Raw genomic sequence first — 13,802 nt, forward strand, 5'->3', positions numbered from 1 at the left:
GTGCCCATAGTACAGCAGTTACAATGCCAGTCACATATACCAAAGCTAGCAGTTCCCAACCCAGCCAGGGCCAGCTAAAATCAACAATGACAACTGCAACAAAAAAATAGCCAGGCATTATGGCAGGTGCCTGTAGTCCCAGCTACCTGGGAGGCTGAGGCAAAAGAATCACTTAAGCCCAAGAGTTTGAGGTTGCTGTGAGCTGTGACACCACAGCACTCTACCGAGGGTGACATGGCAAGACTCTGTCTCAAAAAAAAGATAAATTTGATAGAATCTATTAAGACCTATGAAATTTCTATGAGTTATGGAGATACATACAAGAGACACTTTTAATTTAAATGGGAGGAAGAATATAAAGGTCTTAGCATGGTGTCTCATATTTGATAAGACCTCAACAAACAATAAACTCTGCAAGATTAGGGACAATTTCCTTATAGAAAAGAAAGGGTAGAAATTATATAGATGAAAGAAATCAGTGGTTTTGTGGGGAAAATACATAAATATAGGTAAAACCTAGAGCAACTAAACACTAATATAACAAAAGCATAGAATATTAGAATAAGAATGGCAAAAAAAGGAAGTCTAACCATGTTTCTTTAAGATGCACTAGAAGCTATTTTCTTTCAGTGAATGGAATTGTTTAACAAAGAGAGAACTGTAAAATAAGTGTTGAGAACATATTAAAGCATGATTTCTACCTTTGTTCATAAAGCCTTACTATAATAGGTTTATCCATATGCTTTTAAAAGGTAAATCTAAGCATGCTTTATTTAAGATGCGTTGTGTGCTATTTTTCTTTCAGTGGATTAAAAAAATAAGAATGACAAGAGGGAGGCTGGAAAGATACCTTGTGCAGGGCCTGGTAGACAAAATAAGAGCAACAGAGTCATTGAAGAGTTTCAAGAAGTATTCTTATTATATTTATGTTTTAAGAAGATTTTTGGCTCCCACATGCAGAAGAGTTTAAATGAGGCCAATGGTGGATACTAGGAGAACAGATAGAAGACTATTGAAGGAATATGGGCAAGAAATGAAATGAGGAGAATAAATGAATTTGATAATACTTGGTAGATGAATATTTAGAACTTCATGACTGTGACTGGTTTGGGGAGGGAAGGATAGGGTAGAGTTAAGGACAAAGCCCAGGTTTCTGTCTAGGAAAAGTGGGAGAGTAGTGTTATCACTCACTGATATGGGGAACAAAGAAGAAAAGCATGTTTGGAAGATCCAGTGATAAGTTCTTTTTGTACATGTTGAATATGAGCTACTTTTGATACTTGTGATATTCAAGAGAATGTCTCCTCTGGTCCTTTGCCATAGGATAATTTAAAATGACTAATTTTCCGGCTCGGCGCCTGTGGCTCAAGTGGCTCAGGCGCCAGCCATGTACACCTAAGGTGGCAGGTTTGAATCCAACCTGGGCCCACCAAACAACAATGATGGCTGCAAACAAAAAAATAAATAGCTGGGCATTGTGGCAGGTGCCTGTAGTCCCAGCTACTTGGGAGGCGGAGGCAGGAGACTCGCTTGAGCCCAGGAGTTGGAGGTTGCCATGAGCTGTGATGCCACATCACTCTACCCAGGGGGACAGCTTGAGGCTCTGTCTCAAAAATAAAATAAAATAAAATAAAATAAAATAAAATAAAATGACTAATTTTCCTTAAAGGGAGGTGGGAGATTCTACATAACACCTTAAGAACAGAAAGCATGTGGTGGCTCATGCCTGTAATCCTAGCACATTGGGAGGTCAAAGCAGGCAGATCCCATGAGCACATGAGTTAGAAACCAGCCCTAGTTAAAGCGAGACTCCCATCTCTAAAAATAGCTGGGCATTGTGGTGAGTGCCTGTACTCTGAGCTACTTGGGAGGCTGAGGTAAGAGAATTGCTTGAGCCCAAGAGTCTGAGGTTGCTGTGAACTATGATGCTCTACCAAGGATGACAAAATGAAACTATGTCAAATAAAAAAAAGAACAGAAACCAATTCTTATCAAACGCTTTCTCTGACTTCTTTACATTTGGCTCTGTATTAGTGTCTTTCTATGGGGGAACCTAGCTGCCATGTCATAAGCTAACCCTGTGGAAGGGCACATGTGGCAAAGATCTGAAGTCTGCCAGCAGTCAGGTAAGAGAACTTGAAAGTAGATCTCCTTCCAGTGGATCCTTAAGATGATTGTAGCCTGGGCTGATGTTTTGATTGAAGTTATATGAGAGACTGTGAACAAGAAACATTCAGCTAAGATGCTTTCTGATAACTAACCCACAAAAACTGTGAGATAATAAGTTTGTTGTGCTTAGCCACTAAGTTTTGGAGTAAATTTTTTTTTTTTTTGTAGTTTTTGGCTGGGGCTGGGTTTGAACCCACCACCTCTGGTATATGGGGCCAGCACCCTACTCCTTTGAGCCACAGGCACCACCCTTGGAGTAATTTTTTATACAGGAATAGATAAACCACCTGGTTTGCTGGCAGGGTAATCAGGCTGAGCCATGGAAGGACTGTTTGGCATATAGGAATAAAGATGTTGTGATTGAGATTATAAGCTACTTTATTTAATGAAAAGTTAAAATTGTACATTAACAAAACCTTATCTGAGAGAGACATAACACTAAAACTCTTTTGAATGGGATTATTAGCTAAGACACTGGTTGAAGTCAGGATATGAATTACTTAATAGTTTTTTCAGAAAAACATAAAATAAACCAATAAGACATTTTAATAAGGAAAGTGACATGAAACCTTGCCCTTTGGAGAAAGTGTACTCTGTCATTCCTATAGCCATGGTCTCTAGCCAAAAAGAAACAGAGGGTTGTGACAATGATCCAGTGAGTATAGATCCAGAATTCACTTCAGCTTGTCTTGCTTGACTTTGGAGAACAGACTGGGCATGATTTGGAAGCTGAAGACTAATTTAACAATAGGAAAATGAAAAAATCAATATCTTGGACCCCAACCTTTGATCTTGAGCCATTAGTGTCACATATTCTCTTGGCCTCTCATGTCCAAAAACCACCTTAGTGGTTAGTTTCACGCCTTAGGAGACATGGCTGTTTCTATCTGTGGGAAGAAGGTTGTCTTGCTGACTGAGATGGGAAATACCTGGTCAACACCCTCTTTCTGGTTTTATAAAACAGGGACCTATACAGGGAAGAAATAGGAGGAGAACAAAGACGCCAGTCCAGCAGGCAATCATTCAGGACTTATGCTATAAATGACTTTGGATTTCCAGAGATGAAACAAGTCTCTCGAGCACAGAGCAGTTTCAGGTCACAGCCCTAGGGCCTGGCTGGTTTTATCAATCTGGCAGTTCAGGGTCAGTGCAAAGGACATCCCCAATACCTGCAGAAAGAATTGGGCAATGTGAAATCTTTGTAAGAGAAGTCATTTGTCCCATGACTCCAGGGATTAGCTTCCAAGAAAAAGAACATATCCTTCAAGCTGTAATTACCCTTCCCACAATTACTTCCAATTTCCTCTCAGGTGTTCTCCCCTAAAATTTAAAAATAGCAAGCAATACAGCTGGGTGCAGTGGCTCACGCCTGTAATTCCAGCACTTGGGAGGCCGAGGTGGGTGGATAGCCTGATCTCACAAGTTCGTGACCAGCCTGAGCCAGAGTGAGACACCCCCCTGCCCCCCGCCGCCCCATGTCTTAAAAAATAGCCAGGTGTTGTGGCGAGCACCTGTAGTCCCAGCTACTTGAGAGACTGAGGCAAGAGAATCGCTTAAGCCCAAGATTGCTGTGAACTATGACGCTGAGTCTCACTGAGTCTCACATAGAGTGCGGTGGCATCATAGCTCACAGCAGCCTCCAACTCTTGGGCTTAAGCAATCCTCTTGCCTCCATTTTTCTATTTTTAGTAGAGACTGTCTTGCTTTTGCTCAGACTGGTCTCAAACTCATGAATTCAAGCAATCCACCCACCTTGGCCTCCCAGAATGCTAGGATTACAGGTGTGAGCCACTGTGCCTAGCCCAGATAGATGTTCTTATAGCATATTTTCTGTATGCCTTAAATTGAATTGGTAATAACAGAATTTGCTACTTGGCTGGGGGAACTCAAATGCTAATAAAAATAGCTTTGGTGTGCTCCCATCTAATGAGCACACTATAAGGGCATATGGCACACACCCTGGGTGTAGGACACAACTACAGCAGGGTCATTACCTAACAAGTGCAAGCATTTTAAGTTAATCATTTGTACCCTCATATTAATCTGAAATTTAAAAAAAATAAAAATAGCTAACATTATTATTCACATACTATGCACCTGGTACTTCTAGAACCTTACATGACTTAACTCAATTTATTCTCACAAAAGTCCTACAGTAGGCTTGGCACCTGTGGCTCAAGTGGCTTACGCTCCAGCCACATACACCTAAGGTGGCAGGTTCGAATCCAGCTTGGGCCCGCCAAACACCAATGATGGCTGCAACCAAAAAATAGCCAGGCATTGTGGCGGGCGCCTGTAGTCCCAGCTACTTGGGAGGCAGAGGCAGGAGACTCGCTTGAACCCAGGAGTTGGAGGTTGCTGTGAGCCATGATGCCACGGCATTCTACCCAGGGCAACAGCTTGAGGCTCTGTCTCAAAAAAAAAAAAAAAAAGTCCTACAGTAAAGCTCTTACCTCGATCACACATACACAGATGGTGATGATTCCAATATACAGGAAATTGGATTGAAACCACAGTCTTGCTTTTGTGTAGCAACCCTAGACAAAATTATAAGTACAAATGATATTACTCTATAATTCAACTTTATCAGGAGGACTATTTAGAAGATACAGTACTTATAATTTTGTCTTATGTAATATAAAGACACTTAGGTCAATGTTATATTTTTATTTTCTTTGCATGCATGAGGAAACAGGCATAAAGTAGAGAATATTAAACTAAAGACTTTTCTAGTGTTGTTATTATGGTGGCGCAGCTAATGTAGAAATACTAGATCCTGGGCGGCACCTGTAGCTCAGTGGGTAGGGCGCCAACCCCATATACTGAGGGTGGCAGATTTGAACCCAGTCCTGGCCAGCTAAAAATACAGCAATGAGAATTGCAACAAAAAATAGCCAGGCGTTGTGGTGGGCACCTGTAGTCCCAGCTACTTGGGAGGCTGAAGCAAGAGAATCACTTAAACCCAAGAGCTGGAGATTGCTGTGAGCCGGGATGCCAAAGCACTCTACCCAGGGCAACATAGTGAAACTCTGTCTCGAAAAAAAAAAAGAAAGAAAAGAAATAAAAAAATACTGGACCCTAACCTACTGAGTTAAACTAGCTCCCAATACACAGGACATAAGAGATGTTCTGTGTTCTTTGAATACTCAGTGGTGACTTAAGATTCACAAATAAGAATACAGGTTAAGCAATCCTAAAATTGGTTTGCCTTTCCATTTCTGCTTCAACAACCAGTAAATTTACCAAACTCCAGGGCAGTTGTTAGTTGATAGGTGTCTTAGACTTTCTCCTAAGACATAAAAAATTCTGGAGATTTTCAAATAATCTCAGGAGAGGATAACATAGGGTGACAGGACCTTAGGGATTTAGTTCTGAGTAGAAGATGATTTGGGCTTCTTCTCAGAGCCTATTTTAGAGGTCCAAATTAAGTGGGCAGGCTCTTTCAACAGTTCCACCAAATATCTCTCCTCCAATTTCTTATTCCTTTCTTATGGTACATTTTACTAAGAGGCCGGATCCTGCCATCTCCAAACAAGAAGATCAGTGAAATAGGCTCAGGGAGAAGCTATCTATCTTAACTCTATAAATTTCCCTCAACCATAAGGAGACCTTCTTGCTCATGAAATATCTGAACACAACCCTCTGCCACTTTAACAAACTGTCTCCCACTAATGTAATAATTTAGTGTTTTGAGACTAATCATAATGTCCCTGGTTTAAATGAGTTTATTCCTGTTTTTCTGGTTTTTCTAGTTAACCTGAGGTTGTCACCTTGATCTCTTTTTTATTCAAGTTTTCCTATTTCTAGATAGAAGATGTAGATCCTCTATGATTGCAGGGTCAATTAAAAACTTAAAGAAGCTAGTAACAGAAAAGCCAACAACAAAATTACCTTCACTTGTGGATCTTGGGGACAAGATGGTGGTGGGCCTCTGGACCAATCACTCGTGCCATTTACGCCACAACACTGTAGCTAAAAGCCAAAAACCCCAAAACCATGATGGTTAGAAAGTCAACAGAAGAAAAGCTGTGGATGTTAGAAGAAAGAGTGGGCCCTTCAGATCTGACTCTATAACACAAAGTCCAGAATTAGCCTGACTACTAGGGGCTTTTTAGAACAAATGCTTTCAAATGGTCATACCATTTCATTCACATAAGACCACTATGAAGTAGAGAGGGCTTACTTATTAATCTATTTACATTTTATAGATCAAGAATAAGGAACCTAGGGGACTTTACAATGGAGGGATAAGGATGACCAAACCTGACCCTACCAACCAGTCTTAGGATCACAGAAAAAAAGGATCATGAGATATTGTGTACCTGCTAGCATGATGCAACAGGAATCACCAGCAATGGCAGGATTACCATAAAACAGAAATTGCATCAAGCAGCTAGATTCATGGAGCATATGGGAGACAATGATCCCTGATACCAAACTACCTCGAGGAAGCAATTAGCCACATCTTTAAAAGCGGGGAATTCTATAGGATGTAATTTCTTTCCACAAATTGCATGACAAAGAGGGAACCTACTGTAGATTAAAAGAAAAACAGAGGCCAGGAACGGTGGCTCACACCTATAATCCTAGCACTTGGGAGGCTAAGGCAGGTTCATTGCCTATGCTCAGGAGTTCAAGACCAGCCTGAGCCAGAGTGAGACCTCGTCTCTAAAAAATAGTTGGGTGTTGTGGTGGATGTCTGTAGTCCCAGCTATTTGGGAGGCTGAAGCAAGAGAATCACTTAAGCCCAAGAGTTTGAGGTTGCTGTGAGCTATGACACCATGGCACTCTACCGAGGGCAACAAAGTGAAACTCTGTCTCAAAGAATTAAAAAAAAAAAAAGAAAAGAAAAATAGAGTGATATATTACTCAAATATAACATATAGACCTTGTTTAGATCTTGATTTGAACAAATGAATTAACAAATTTTTGAGAAAAATAGAGAAATTATAGACATTTAGTGGTATTAAGGAATTATAAAATTTTAGGCATATTAAAAAGAAGTTCTTCGGTTCGGCACCTATAGCACAGTGGTAAGGCATCAGCCACATACATCGAATGTGGCGGGTTCGAACTCGGCCCTGGACAGCAAAACAATAAGGGCAATTGCAACAAAAAATAGCTGAGCATTGTGGCAGGCGCCTGTAGTTCCAGCTACTTGGGAGGCTGAGGCAAGAGAATCACTTAAGTTCAAGAAGTTTAGGTTGCTGTGAGCTGTGATGCCATGGCACTCTAGTAAGGGCAACATGGTGAGACTCTGTCTTAAAAAAAAAAAAAGAAGTTCTTATTCATTGTTTTCTCTTTCCTTCTGTATATGCCTGAAAATTATATAATAACAAGTGGTTTATAAACTGAATTTTAAAAAGGAAAGTGACTTTCCCACAGCCAACCAATTCTGGTCTCTAGGCTCTAATATCTGTGTCATTTCCTCTACCCCACACTAAAACAGCATTCAGTCAGTCATACAGTTACTGTTTGAGCCACCAATTATGCTGGTTTACGGCTCCCTTACCTTTCTTTATCCTGCAAGACATCAAGACAGGAAAGCATATATTTGTTTGTGGGTGGGGCAGGAGCATAAGAAATGGGATGCGGCGGTGGGGGGGCTATGCAACAAACCCGATTTGGGCAACTTAGGAATTCAATAGCAATTTCTTGTATGACACAATTGTTGTGTTCAGTAAAATTTTGGAAAATAGATAAATGAATATAGTATGATGTATTCGGATCTTCTTCACATCCTAATGAGTTGAACAACGAGACTATTTGAGTCAGTAAGGAATGAAAGAGACAAGTACACTATACCAATCAGACGGATTGCTGGGTTCTCCTGTCTGTGACGGTAAAGGCGTTATCCTGGACCTCACAGCTGCAGACCTTAGATTGTGCAACTTTCAGGAAAGGAACTAGCAGCCAGGGACTGAAGCTAGAAAATTAAGTCCAGGCTGATCTAAAAAGGATTCCATTTGTACTCACGAATGACTGGATGGAGTCCCATGCCACCTTGGTGCTGTTGTCTGAGTAGTACCGGTCAATGCTTTTTGTCAGGTCCTCAGCCACGTACACACTCAGCTGGGCAGGGCACAGTCCAACAGAAGAGACATTGTAACAAACATGTAAGTTCAAAGGAATAAAGAATTTCTAGTATAGGCTTGTGATTCCACTTGCTTGGAATATCTCCCATGCAAATGGTCCCCTCAGAACTAAGAGTAAAGCGAGTGTTTATCTATGGGCACAAGTGCTGGGGGTGTTAAGGCCTTGGCGGAAGAAGTATATAGTGGGCTCTTGTTTATCCTTGGCTCTGGCTTTACAGAGGAAGAAAAAAGGGCAATTCAAGCAAGAGCCATCCTTGGCACTGAGACATATATTCTCTACTGCCAAATACACAGAGGAAAGCAAGTGGGAGGAAGATAAACTTGTTTTACTATTCTTCCCAGTCATCTTTCAGGGTGCCACTCCAATACAATCTCCTTCATGAATTTTTTTTTTCTTTTCTCAGTTACAATTAATCTGTCCTTTCTCCATTCTTCCATTTCATTTCTATCTCTATCCCAGGACTTATTTTGTGCCAATTCCTTCTTCACTGCATTCTCTACACTTTTAGCAAAAAAGACAATGAGTTATATTCTTTACAACCTACCTTCTGTTCATACACAAACAGCAGGATGGCCAAGGTCACCTCAGCAAGAAGGATGATCAGCAGCAGGATGAAGAACTAAGCAAAACAGAGACAAGCTTATAGCACTGATACTAGTTGTCCCTCTACTCCCACTCTGCTCTAGAAGCATCCAGTGGTTGTCTGCATTTGTGCAGAATTGTCCTGTTCCTGCCTTCTCATTCCTTGCTAAGACTTCTCTTGTTTAGAGGAATATGTGTTTTTCTACAATGAGACTCTAGAGGGTATATCAACTGTCTTCTAATTCTGTTCTCTCTTACCCATTGTGACTCTTAGAGTGCTGTGCACATAATACATGTACAACATTACTGTTGAATAAATTAGGCAATTTGAGCATAAGCCTATTGAAATATTTGAGCAAAAGGTCAGTAAACTAAACCATGTGTCTATAGAGTTTGGGCCTGGTCTTTTTTACAAGATCAGGTCTATCTTGAGGTGGAGGACGGGTGTTGGTGAAGATAGAGAGGAGACCTATGCAGATGGGTGAAGAGGGGGACTCTAATCATAGCTCTAACTTAATCAAGTTTCCAACTTGAGATGCTTACTGCCTTAATGTTAGTTATACACACACACACAAATCTTCACTTATTTTTCTCTTTTACCTTTTTTTTTAATCCCAACTCCAATGTTGGTTGACTGCTTACAACATTCACTCCATGTCTGTTATCTCCCATCTTTTGCCATTAGTCTGAGCACTGTCTGAGATCTGAGAACAGGGACTACTATTTGTTTATTTTATTATTTCTCTTGGTTCCAGTTTAAGAGTTGACTCATAAGGGAAAGAACATTAACTAAAAGACTTAAGGAAGAACAAAGGTGACTAGGACCCCATGCCAATGGACAGAGTGGCACTGTTACACCACACTCTGCTCTGGGCACACTATAGAAATGTTGAGCTCAGGCAGTGCCTGTGACTCAGTAAGTAGGGCGCCGGCCCCATATCCAGAAAGTGGTGGGTTCGAACCTGGCACCGGCAACTGCAACAAAAAAATAGCCAGGCATTATGGCAGGTGCCTGTAGTCCCAGCTACTTGGGAGGCTGAGGCAAGAGAATCGCCTAAGCCCAGGAGTTGGAGGTTGCTGTGAGCCATATGACGCCACGCCACTCTACCAAGGGGAATAAAGCAAGACCCTGTCTCTAAAAAAAAAAAAAAAGAAGAAGAAGAAAAAAGAAAGAAAGAAATGTTGAGCTCCTTTTCACAGTGCTTACAGGCAAAACCTAAGCCCTAAGGTGTTTCTCAGGAGGGTTAAACATCAGGGAGCAATTGCAAAGCTCTAGCACATCTTACATTATACCTCAATGGCTGCAGCCTAGGCCAACATAAGTTGGGTAACTTACACTGTATAGTATCTCACACAGAAATGAGTTAACGAAGCATCTTCTGAGATTTTGGGAGGGCCATTATGCTCAGAAGCATCTAGAGATTATTTTTTCCATCAGTTAGTGACTCTGAGTTAGATCCTGAAAGTGTTTGTTAACAAGGGGAAGATTTAGGCAGATGAATGACACTTGATTTCAACCAAATATAAAGAAAAAAATAAAGTGTTATGAAGAGAAATTGGAATGATGGAGATCATTATTAACAGTGTAAAACTAACACCAAAGAGAATAGCAAAACCCCCTCCCACCTGTTCCTAGGATCTCAGTCAGAAATAAAATACTATTTATCTGGACAGACTTGGCTGAGATGAAGTACTAGTCCCATATTCTTATGATTTCTCTGAGCCCATAGATAATCTACCAAGGAACATCTTGCCTCAGACTTAAGGCATCATTTCCCCCTACTTTGGATGCCACATCTGCTGTTAGGACTCACCGACATAAGCAGACACTTGTTTTCCTTGATAGAGCCCATGCAGCCCAGGAATGCAACCACCATGATAATGGAGCCCACGATGACGAACACATTGCCGAGGGTGAGGGAGGGTAAGTTATGGAAGAGCACTCCAAAATTGTTGTGGACCAGGAAGTAGATTCCAAAGCCCAAAATGCAGCAGCCACAGAACTGAAAGGAAGAATCCCATAATATTCAGAGGCAAAATGGGGGGGAGGGGGGTGTTGGGGTTTTGGGGGGTTTTTTTGTTTGTTTGTTTGTTTGTTGGCAGACAGAGTCTCACTTTGTCACCCTTGGAAAAGTGCTGTAGCGACAGAGCTCACAGCAACCTCCAACTCTTGGGCTTAAGCAATTCTCTTGCCTCAGCCTCAAGTAGCTAGGACTACAGATGCCTGCCACAATGCCCAGCTATTTTTAGAGAAGAGTTCTCACTCCGGATCAGGCTGGTCTCAAACCTGTGAGCTCAGCCAATCCACCTGCTTCCATCTCCCAAATGCTGGGATTACAGGTGTGAGCCACCGCTCCCAGCCAGAATCACTTTGTTCTATTGGTTTAAGTTTCTCATGCACAGGCCTGGCATGGTATCTCAATCTGTAATCCTAGCACTCTGGGAGGCCAAAGTGGGAGGATCATTTGAGCTCAGGAGTTCAAGACCAGCCTGAGCAAGAGCAGCCCCTGTCTCTACTAAAAACAGAAAAACTAGTGGGGCATTGTTTCAGGCACTTGTAGCCCCAGCCACTTGGGAGGCTGAGGCAAGAGGATCACTTGAGCCCAAGAGTTTGAGGTTTCCGTGAGCTAAAATGATGTCATGGCACTCTTCAGGGTGACAGAATGAGACTCTGTCTCAAAAAAAAAAAATTAATTCTTATGAACACCCTCTTTGCCCAGCTTCCCTATGCTCCTAAAAGAGGCAATCCTAACTTCCTTGTGTGGAGCCTCACTCAAAATTCTTCCTACCCATTTCCAGACGCCAAGGAAGGATCATTCCTTTGAGCCACATAATGTCTTCACCATATACAGGCCTAACTTCATGCCTTAGATACCCAATTCCTTGTCTTCTCAATTGTCCACTTATGGTCTGCCCATGGGAAATCACAACCAAGTAGAGATGCCCTGCTTGAGGAAGCTTATCTTGCTAGGCAGAAAACTAGAGAAGCTAAACTGATACATGCATACCAACCAATCCTATATCTGAAATTCAGTTGCTAAATGTGTACAGTGAAACATCCCCTCCAACGGTGACTTTTTAATCACTTTATTCTTCCAAGGGGTCAGAAAAATAATACAGATAAGAAAAACAGAGGCACTCAATACCCAGAATGCTGAATCTTATGTTTCTCACCTGTAGATATCGTCTGTGAACAGAAGTACCTAAAGCTCTCAGACAGAAATGGCACCTCTGTTAATAACTCCATTAGCACCTTTCAATGTTTCAGGCCTATCCTCTGGAAGGACGGAAATGGGGAAGGAAATTATGATTCCTTTGTTCCTAGGCTGGCTATGCTGAACATGACCCAGACATATATGGGTTGTACTCCATACCAGCCTCTTCATTAGAGGAGAGAGAAGGAGAGTTCAGCTATGGGAAAGTGAGCTCAGCCATGCTCAGAAGAGATATACTTACCCAAAAGAGCAAGTTGAAGAAAAACAGGACGTACTTCAGCAGTTTCAAGCTACTCATGCCCATTCTGGGATATTCTTGCCCTGAAAGGTAGAAGGAAGAAGAAAGGACATAAGTGACCTGGCTCTGCAAAGTGGCACCAGAGAATCAGAGGGCACAAATGTTTAGGGTTCAGGGATCTCCAACATCACCTTGGACATGAATTATGGCTCTTTTCTGGAAAATTTCCCCAAACCTTCTGCTCTCTTAATTTCTCAACTAAACTGCCAATGGATTCATCTTGGATATTAACTTTTGCTACAATTCAGAAAGCACATAATGCTTAACATTGAATTAAGCACTTAGAAGGAGACCAGACAGCTATCTTAGCAGAGGAATACATAGTGACATAGACCAAGCCAGCACTTCAGCTCCATGTGCAGCATTAGTGCCTAGAACCTGGGTGCTTACTTGAGAAGAGAGTCCTCAAGGTTAGGGGTGGACTAGAAAATCAGCCATGGAGAAAGCCAGTGGCTGTCCACTCTTACCACACTATTCAGCATTGTACTGGAGATGCTAGCCCATGCAGTGAAGCATAAAAGAAATGGGATCCAAATTGGGGTGGGGAGGGGATGAAAGTAGCTTTTTTCACAGATGACATAATTGTCTTTGTAGAAAAATTTGAAAAAATCTACATAAAGAATCTATTAGTGGCTTGGTGCCTGTGGCTCAAGTGGCTAAGGCACCAGCCACATACCCCTAAGGTGGTGGGTTCGAATCCAGCCCCGGGCCCGCCAAACAACAATGACGGCTGCAACCAAAAAATAGCCAGGCATTGTGGCGGACGCCTGTAGTCCCAGCTACTTGGGAGGCTGAGGCAGGAGACTCGCTTGAGCCCAGGAGCTGGAGGTTACTGTGAGCTTTGATGCCACTGGCACTCTACCCAAGGGGACAGCTTGAGTCTCTGTCTCAAATAAAAAAAAAAAAAGAATCTATTAGAACTAAGAAGTAGGGCTAGGCATGGTGGCTCATGCCTGTAATCTCAGCATTTGGGAGGCCAAGGCAGGTGGATTGCCTGAGCTCACAGGTTTAAGACAAGCCTGAGCCAGAGCAAGACCTTGTCTCCAAATAGTCGGGCATTATGAAGGGAACCTGTAATCCCAGCTACTTGGGAGGCTGAGGCAAGAGAATCACTTGAGCCCAAGAGTTTGAGGTTGTTTATTTCTATACACTAGCAACAAACAAATGCTTTTCTTTTTTTTCGAGGCTGAGTTTCACTCTGTCACCCTGGGTAGAGTGCCATGGTGTCAGCCTAGCACACAGCAATCCCAAACTCCTGTGTTCAAGTGATCCTTTTGCCTCAGCCTAACTATGCCCAGCTAGTTTTTCTATTTTTAGTAGAAAAGGGGTTTCACTCTCAGGGTGTGGTCTCGAACTTTAGAGCTCAAGCAATCCATCTGCCTCATCCTCCCAGAGGGCAAGGATTATAGGTATGAGAGAAATCAAATACTTTTAAAGATCAT

At 42.0% G+C, this 13,802-nt stretch overlaps 1 protein-coding gene across 2 annotated transcripts in view; it reads right to left on the reverse strand.

Annotated features, from left to right (window-relative positions):
- Positions 1 to 2,547: 2,547 nt before the first annotated feature.
- Positions 2,548 to 13,802, reverse strand: part of CD53 (CD53 molecule) — a 28,137-nt gene continuing 16,882 nt past the window's right edge. For both annotated transcript variants that reach the window (XM_023509844.1, XM_023509845.1), the window contains exons 2-8: positions 12,304 to 12,383; positions 10,662 to 10,850; positions 8,810 to 8,884; positions 8,146 to 8,241; positions 6,061 to 6,141; positions 4,623 to 4,706; positions 2,548 to 3,338 (exon numbers count right to left, since the gene is read on the reverse strand). In XM_023509844.1, coding sequence (XP_023365612.1) covers positions 3,267 to 3,338; positions 4,623 to 4,706; positions 6,061 to 6,141; positions 8,146 to 8,241; positions 8,810 to 8,884; positions 10,662 to 10,850; positions 12,304 to 12,366 — 660 coding nt within the window. In that variant the 5' untranslated portion in view covers positions 12,367 to 12,383 and the 3' untranslated portion in view covers positions 2,548 to 3,266. The remainder of the gene's footprint in view (positions 3,339 to 4,622; positions 4,707 to 6,060; positions 6,142 to 8,145; positions 8,242 to 8,809; positions 8,885 to 10,661; positions 10,851 to 12,303; positions 12,384 to 13,802) is intronic.

This window comes from Otolemur garnettii, unplaced genomic scaffold (assembly GCF_000181295.1).
Source record: "Otolemur garnettii isolate 467f Iridium unplaced genomic scaffold, OtoGar3 scaffold00010, whole genome shotgun sequence".
Lineage (NCBI taxonomy): Eukaryota > Metazoa > Chordata > Mammalia > Primates > Galagidae > Otolemur > Otolemur garnettii.